At 50.5% G+C, this 8,573-nt stretch overlaps 1 protein-coding gene across 1 annotated transcript in view; it reads left to right on the top strand.

Moving 5' to 3' along the window:
• Spata32 (spermatogenesis associated 32) overlaps positions 1-7,580 on the top strand; it is a 10,691-nt gene extending 3,111 nt beyond the window's left edge. Inside the window, exons 2-5 of the mRNA XM_004633951.2 lie at positions 5,351-5,405; positions 6,007-6,067; positions 6,283-7,085; positions 7,475-7,580. Coding sequence (XP_004634008.1) covers positions 5,351-5,405; positions 6,007-6,067; positions 6,283-7,085; positions 7,475-7,574 — 1,019 coding nt within the window. The 3' untranslated portion in view covers positions 7,575-7,580. The remainder of the gene's footprint in view (positions 1-5,350; positions 5,406-6,006; positions 6,068-6,282; positions 7,086-7,474) is intronic.
• The last annotated feature ends 993 nt before the right edge of the window (positions 7,581-8,573 follow it).

The raw sequence follows: 8,573 nt of genomic DNA, 5'->3' as shown, positions 1-8,573 counted from the left end.
TGTGCTTTGCTAAGCTTGTTCTAAGTAGGCGCTTTAGACCACTGAGCCATCTCACCAGCCCCTCCCTCAGTTTCTTAAACAAAGAAAAATATGTTTTCTATGTCTTTTCATGTCTGAAATGACAGTTTGGCTAGCTATAAAAATCTGAAGTAAAAAGTATTTTCCTCAATTTTAAAGGTACTCATTGTTGCTAATTCTTCTGCCAGTATAATTTCCCTCCCCTTGTAGGTCACTGGGCTTTCCCTTTTTAAAACATTAAGGATTTCTTTTGTTCCTGATACAATAGACTTCTTTTTTTCTTTTTTTTGAGAAAGGTTTCACTATGCAGTTCAGGCTGCTTTGAACTCATCATGTGCCCCAGGCTGGCCTCAAGCTCACAGCAATCACCCTGCCACAGCCCTGGGATTATAGGTGTGAGCCCCACGCCCGGCCTATACTGGACTTTTAATCAAGGATGTTCGAGAAAGCTGTGTTCAATTCTCAGTTAACTCTTCTAAGGCAACGACACCATTCAGCTCAGAAAAATTTTTATTCTCTTTCTTCATATTTTCTATTCTCTCTGAATCTCATTTTAGAATTCAGAACTGGATCTATTGTTCCCTTTCTTTTGCATTATCTTGATATTTCGATTCCACTTCTGGGAGTATTCTGTGTGCTTTATTTTCCAATTATATTTATCCAGACTCTTTTCTTCTCTACTTCCTTTTTTATAGAGGCTGGGTCCCTTTGGACCATGCCTGCCCAGATTACTGAATTTAGGGATACACTTCTTAGGCAGCTCTGAATGAACAGGCAGTCCAGGGACTTTTCAAGTGACTGCAGTTTTGCTCCCTTAACCCTACAAGGTGCAGGTCTTGCTGATCTCTGATGCCCCCGAGGCATCTTTTTCTTGCCCTTGTACAAAGTTCCTGGGTTATTTTGTTTTGTTTCATTTTTGCATCTTTGTGATACAGGGTTTCACTGTGCAGTTCAGGCTGGCCTTGAACACATCTTTTACCCCAGGCTGGTCTCAGTCTTGCAGTGATCGTCCTGCTTCAGCCTCCCAAGTGCTGGGGTTCCAGGTGGTGCCACCACCCCTGACCCACCTGGTTTACTTTTAATGCTCATCTTTTAGTAGCCAACCTCTTCTTTGCCCCAATTTCACAGACACATCCTTTCTGGTAAACTGCAGATTGTTCTCTTTGCTACCGCTTCTCACTATAAATCTGAGTAGGCACACCCAGCAGTATCCATGACACAGTCTGAAAGTTAGGCTGCCTTTACCAGCTTAGTCTGCTGCCCCTGGTGTCTCCCGTGGTCTTGGGACATGGGTGAAATGTAGACGGATTTTCTCCCAAAGCATAAAACACCTGACCTGCAGGTCAGCTGCCAATGGCATCCTTGTCCCAGCTGAGACCTCATGAGCCTGAGCCTGAGCCTGAGCCTGTCTGCGTTTGTTATCAGCATTCTGTTCTTCTGAGCTCTGGCCAGACTCTCCTATCAGGTTCTGCTTACAACATTCTAGAGCTGCTCTAACCTGCACCTCCAAACCTTTCAAATTCTTCCTGCATAGCAGTTCCAGAGGCTTCTAAACTACAAAGTCAGGTACAGTCACATCAGTACCCTGCTTCATAGTGCCATTTTCTACTTTGTCACCTTTTCTTTGGCAGCATAGTATGCCTGATAAGCACAACTAGAGTAGGAGCGATTTAGGCTCACCATTGCAGTGGATGTGGTCAGCGGACGCCAAGGCAGAACAGCCTGGCAGAGGTGAGCTGCTCATTGCATTGTGGCCCAGAAGAAGAGAGAGCAGGGAGGACCCAGGCCCAGAATGCGCCCCTCCAAGTCCTGTCCTCAGTGCTTGGTGTGGTGACACATGGCACTTGGGGGTTGAGGCTAGAGGGTCACTGAGTTAGAAGCCAGCCTCAGCTACATAGTGACTTCAAGGCTAGCCTAACTGCATAGTGAGACCCTGTCTCAAAAGCAAACAAAAAACCAAGTCATGTCTTCAGTGGCCTACTCCCCTGGTCAGGCCCCACCTCAGAATGGGAGACTTCTGGGGGATGTTGTATCTGAACCCTAACAACAAGGCTGGTTCTTTATGAACAATAAAAGTGGAAAATCCCTAACCAAAGATAAAGAAGATAAAAGTCATCAGGCACAAAAGGAATGATATCACTACAGATTTTACAAATATGAAATAGGTAGTAAAGGAACACTATGAACAGCCATGTCAATAAATTTGACAGTTTATATAAAATGGACCAATTCTTTAAAAGATAGAAATTCCAAAACTTCCCTTGAGAACAGAGCAATTCTTGCTGGACGTGGTGGTACACATCTAAATCCCAGCATGTGGGAGGCTGAGAGGGAAGGATCGCTGTGAGTTTAAGGTCAGCCTGAACTGTATAGTGAGACCATCTCATAAAACAAAAAACAGGGCTGGTGAGATAGCTCAGCGGTCTAAAACACCTGCTTAAGCAAGCGCACAGGGACCACATGCCGTGGCAGCCCCACCCCTACCCCCAGGATGGTGGCGATAGCTGTACAGCAGTAAATGGCCATACTGCCTGAACTGTAACTCTTACCAATGTTAAACTGGGGCTGGAATGCAGCTCAGTGTAGAGCATAGCCCAGAACACACAAGGCTCCGGGCTCAACCACTTAAGTACATAAGTAAAAGCGGAAAAATGTTTAAAATTGTCAACTTTGTGTGTGTGTGTGTGTGTGTGTGTGTGTGTGTATTTTTTTAAATAGTCAAAACAGCCCTATAGGGGCTGGCGAGATGGCTCAGTGGTCTAAAGCACCTACTTGGAACAAGCTTGGCAGAGCACAAGGACCACGGTTCAATCCCCCAGCACCACATGCCAGCCAGCCCCGCCCCCTGGTGGGCTGAGCTGGCCACACACACACACACACACACACACACACTAAATAAATAAATAAATGTTTAAAAAAAAAACAGCCCTATATCTAGGGTTTTGTGGGCAGATTTTGATTGATGCTAAGTATGAACCTAGGGCCTTCACCCTAATTAAGCTAGATTCTTAGCCATAGATAGATGATAGATAGATAGATAGATAGATAGATAGATAGATAGATAGATAGATTTTTTTTTTGAGATAACAGTCTCATTGAATCGCCCAGGCTGATTTCAAACTTACCAGCCTCCTGCCTCAGCCTCAAAAAGTGCTAGGAGGGCTAGGGATATAGGTCAGCAGCACTACACCTGCCTGGCAAGCCTCAGGCCCTGGGTTTGACTTCCCCTATGAAAAAGAGAGAGACAGAGAGAATCCAGGATTGCAAGAATGTGCTACTCGTGCCAGGTGTGGTGGCACATGCCTGCAATCCCAGCACTCAGGAGGCTGAGGCAAGAGGATCGTTGTGAGTTCGAGGCCAGCCTGGACTACAGTATGAGTTGCAGACCAGCCTAAGCTGCACAGTGAGACTGTGTCTCAAAAAGGAAAAAAAAAGTGCTACTCATGTCTGCCTAAATCTAGCTCTTAAATTTAAATATGTAATAGACAGTCTTCTCAAAACTCCAGGTTCAAGTTCCAACCTTCACTTGTGAATTCTAACATTAGAAAAATTACATAATTGAAAAGAAAATACTTTCAAGTCATTCTATGAAACCAGCATTACTCATATCACATCTGAAAAGCTCATTACAAGAAAAGAAAATTAGCACCAATGGACCTCATAAATACATATGCAAAACTTTCAAAAAAAAATAAAACAAACCTGGCGTGGAAGAACACACCTTTCTCCCCAGAACTTTGGGAGACTGGGACAAGAGGATCACAAGTTTGAGCCCAGCCTGGGTAATTTAGCAACATAACAAGACACTATGTCAAATTAATTTTTTAAAGGGCTGGGAATGTAGCTCAGGGTGAAGGCCCTGGGTACAGTCCCTGCAACCAAAAAAAATGATCAGATTCCACAGTATAAGAACAGATATCTGAGGGGCTGGGGAGTTAGCTCGTGGCATATGTGCCCCCTGGCAAGTGCAGGGTCCTGACTTTAGTCCCCTATACTAAACTGATAAAGAAATGAAGAATGGATATCTGGTTTACCCCACTAATGCAAGACTGATTTAACATTGAGAAAAAACACTGCTGTAACATTAAAAAAAAAAAAAAAACAGCTTGCACATTCATATATGTCGCAAATACAATGTGTTGACAGAATTGTTTAAAAAAATACGATTGGGGCTGGTGAGATGGCTCAGTGGTCTAAAGCACCTACTTGGAACAAGCTAAGCTAAGCAAAGCACAGGGATCAGGGTTCAATCCCCCAGCACCACATGCCAGCCAGCCCCGCCCCCTGGTGGGCTGAGCTGGCCACACACACACACACACACACACACACAAATAAATTTTTTTAAAAATACGATTGTCTTAAAAAGGCAAAAGGGGGGACAAAATCCAGCATCCCTAGATACAATCCAAGTGAACAAGAAAGAATTTCCTCAGCTTGATAAAAGGCATCTATGAAAAAAAAATATCACAAACATGCTTAAAGGTGAAGTACTGCACCAGACAGGGCTGTGACCTCCCTAAGCCACCAGCGTGTGGAAGTGGTCCCCAGAGCCGTGAAGCACGAGAGAGGAAAGCGCGGCATGAAGAGTCCAGGCTGGGAAGTCTGTGCAGAAGCTGCTCTGTGGTATATATTTTTGTAAAAGTTACCAGAGTCGAGCCGAGTGGCGCACACCTGTAACCCAGCTAATCAGGGTGCTGAGGCAAGATCACAAATTTGAAGCCAACCTCAGCAACCAAACAGAACACTCTCAAAAGAATAATAATAATAATAAAGAGAACTAGGGATGTATCTCCTCCAAAAAAGGCTACTAGCACTAATAATACTTTATCATGGTTATTGGATACAAGGCTAATGTATTTCTGCATATGCGCAACTGGAAACTGAAATTATTTCATTTTTAACAGAGTGTCACTCAAATCCACATTAGAAAAATAAATAAATAAATCCACATTAGACCAGTCCTATGTCAGGTGCAGTCAGACGCCAAGTCAAGTCAGCCTCAGATTCTTCCAGGCCTAATAGCTGTGACGAGTCTGTCACTGTCTCCAATGATGGTCACTGGGGCCAGGGCTGTGCAGCCTCGTCAGCTCACTTCAGCAGCCATCAAGCCCTGCTGATGTTCTGTCAGAAGGATGTGGACATTGTGGACTAGACTGTGGCCTCCATCCTTGAAAGGGAGGGCCATGGAGTAAGCTAGGGTATGGCGACAGCAGGTCCCAGAGAGCCCCAGGAGGCCAAGATGGCACATGGGCCAAGTGGCTGTAGAGGCTGGGACCATAGTGTGGGGAGAAGGGGTGGAGGCAGCTGGGTGCTCACCTCCTTCTCCCACCAGGTGGCAGCGTGTTCCCCTGCTGTGGCAAGGAGGCGGTGGAAGTCCTGGAACCCCAGTGAGCATGACCCCTCAACTCAGGGCCCCCACCCCACAGGACCTAGCATGCTGTACCCCATACATAGGGCCTCCTCCATCTTTTCCCATTTCCAGATCTCCCCAGACCTGGGTACTGTGTCACCCCCTCTCTGCACCTGGCCCTGACATGAGAACGGGTGGGGGTGCGGGTACAGCAGAAACTGGGTGGGAGCCCTGTCTGAGATGGAGGTAGTGCACCTTGTAGGAGTGGGGTCACCACCCCAGCTCTCTGGATTTGTCCGTCCAGGAATGGCTGTTGGGTGGGTGGGCTCAGTGGGCTCCCACATCAGCGGCATCAGTCCCCCAGGGCTAGATGGAGGTGTTGTGCCTCAGTTTTTCCCTGAACCCAGCTCAGCAGGTGGGAAAGGACTGCACAGCTCCATAGTAGTTCTCAAGCTCCCTGAAGCTTGAGAACGGGCTGGGATGTACCCAGTGGTCAGCACTGGTGCAGCAGTGGAGGCCCCAGGTTCCAAAAGGGAACAAGGCAGGAACCCCCTAGAGCTTCTGAGGGAGTGGGGAGCCCAGCCATCGTGCCAACCCTGCCCGAGGAGCCCACACCCACCCTGACTCCTCTGCCTCAGGATCGACTTTGCCCACCGCGACTTCCGCCCCCAGCTGACACAAGAGGAAGGCAAGACTGAGGTGAGTTTTGGGGTAACCTCCCCTGGGGCAGTGGCAGGCAAGGGCCCTGTGGAGCCCATGGTTCCATGCCAGGAGCCGCAGGACAGGCCAATGTGGATCCCTGCCTGTACCACAAAGCAGAGAGGGCTTCAGGGGCCCTAGGGGTGGGAGGGGTAGCACAGGCCTGTGTGGGGCTCCCAGCTCAGCCCTCACAGGGTCTCACTGAAACCTTTTAGCTGGAGAAGGAACTGCTAGCTCAGAAGCCAGATCCAGACTCCATCCCTGAGCTGGAGAGCTTGGAGAGGGAGCCATCACCACAGCCAGCTCTCTGGCCAGAGCCCGAGCCCGAGCCCGAGCCCGAGCCCGAGCCCGAGCCCGTAGATGACAGCAGCTGGAAGGTCACTACCCTGCTACTGTGCCATGAGAGCTCCAGGCAGCCAGCGGCCCCCAGGCACCAGCGTGTCAGGGAGAAGTTCCCAGTGTCCCCCAGGAGCTGCTGCACCCAGACCTCCAAGCACCTGTTTTGGGCTGACAAGCTTGTCCAGGCATCAGACCACAGTTTGCAGAGGGCCATGCCCAGGCAGGACAACCAGGGCAGCATCAAGAGCACCAGACGCCAGGGGCCGAGGCTGGACAGGCAGCCAGCGGGCACCAGCGCCTGCCCAGCTCTCACAGCCACAGGGACCCAGCCGCCACCAGGTCCCCAGGCACCAGCCATGGGGCTGGTAGAGGTGGTCCACTTTGCCACAGCCCTGGCCGTGGTCCCCTCCAGCTGTTTGGTCCTTCCCAGCTTGGGACAGAAAATCAAAGTCCCATCACAGAAGGCTGTGACGCCCTTGCAAAGGCCTATCCAGCACACCTTGGAGAAGGAAGAGCTGCTGGAGAAGGCACCAAAAGCCAGGGCTCAGGAAGAAAAGAACCAGCCTTCCTCTTTCCTGGACTTCAGCAACCAAGGGTTCAGGAATGCCACCATTGAAGGAGAAGTGAGGTTCCTCCAGACAGGGGCCACGTCCCCCCGAGTACAGGATGCCAGTGAAGAGTGAGTACATCAGCTTCGGGCCAGGCCCTGAAGGTAGGGGGACAGGGAGTGCACATGACACCCCAGCCTCGGTGACCTCACAGAGCCTGTGGAAACGAGGTTCCAGGGATCAGAGGTGCAGAACCAAGGCACAGGCAGCCACAGGGCCTGGGGCTGGAGCGTTGCTCCTCAGGGCCAGGCAGGGACCTGGGGGGCTGCCTCAAAGCTCAGGAAAATACTTTGCCAGGGTTGGCCCTATGGAGCCAGGACGCCTCTGGGAGTGGAGAGAACGGGGCTCTCAGTGCCCCGACAGACACAGGACGGGAGGTGCGGGGGTACAGGAGCCCCCCGTTCCCAGGGTCCCACCCGCCACCCTCAGGCACCCTCGCAGTGTTCTCTTTGTGTTGCAGCTCAGTTCTGGGAACCAAGAAAGGGAGTCCATTGTTGCTGAAAATCCATTTTAAGATGTCCTCCTCCCCATTCCAGAGAAGTGACTGCAGAAAAGATTAAAGCCTCCAGTGCTGGCCCGGCTCCGGCCCTTGTGCTCCTGCGCTGCTAGCTCAGCTGGCTGCTGCGCGCCCAGCTCCCATCCACCCAGCCCACCCTATCCTGGCTGTGTCCTGGCTGTGTCTGGGTGGCAGACACTTCACTGCCACCCAGCCAGAACTCTGGGCACCTGGGGAGGCCACAGATACACGAGGATCGTGTGTGTCTAAAGTGCGTCCTTTCTGTCCCTGGGACAGGCGGGCTAGAAGGAGGCAAAACTCAGACCTGGCAACAGGTTCTCCATGGGAGACAGCCTTGAGCTAGAAGTACCCAACATTCAGGGATTAGAAGTCCAGGTGTGGTGGCACGTACCTGTCATTCCAGCTATTGGGGAGGCTGAGGCAAAAAGATTGCAAGTTCAAAGCCAGCCTGGGCCACTTAGTGAGACCCTGTCTCAAAATAAATAAAAAGAGCTGGGGATGTCGCTCAGTGCAAGGTCCTAAGCCATCTCTACAACTAGGAAGAGCCCATGTGTAACAGTGCATGCCCTCCTGCAGCCCACATACGTGCACACCACCAACCTTTGCACAGGTGTGCACCCACATGCACACACCAAACACACTGCACACTCACTGGGACTTGCATGTCCACCAGAGCCCCGCATACAAGATACACAAATGCACAGGCCTCCCAGAGCTTCCAGGGCAAGGCAACCCAGTGGGAATGGATATGAAGTAGAGGGGGGAGAACAGACCGCAGGGCCCTGTGGGTTTTAGACAGAGCGTGTCCTCAGACACTGAGCTTCATGTGTGTCAGGCGCTGGGAGGGGCACAGGACTGGCCAGTGTTGGGAGCCATGAAAACCACCGTTTTTCCCCACATACAACAGATCACACCGAGTGGCCATGGATCCCTAGAGGCCGGGGCCAGGAAGTGAAGCTCAGACGGGACATGGGTAGAAAGAGGGCTGAGGGGCACCAGCAGGAGAGGCTTGGTGTCCTGGAAGGCTGACCTGAGAGACGCT

The sequence above is a fragment of the Octodon degus genome, unplaced genomic scaffold, assembly GCF_000260255.1.
Source record: "Octodon degus isolate 3935 unplaced genomic scaffold, OctDeg1.0 scaffold00056, whole genome shotgun sequence".
NCBI classification, from domain to species: Eukaryota; Metazoa; Chordata; class Mammalia; order Rodentia; family Octodontidae; genus Octodon; species Octodon degus.
The sequence above is the reverse complement of the archived record's forward strand: the minus strand, read 5'-3'. Positions and strand labels throughout refer to the sequence as shown.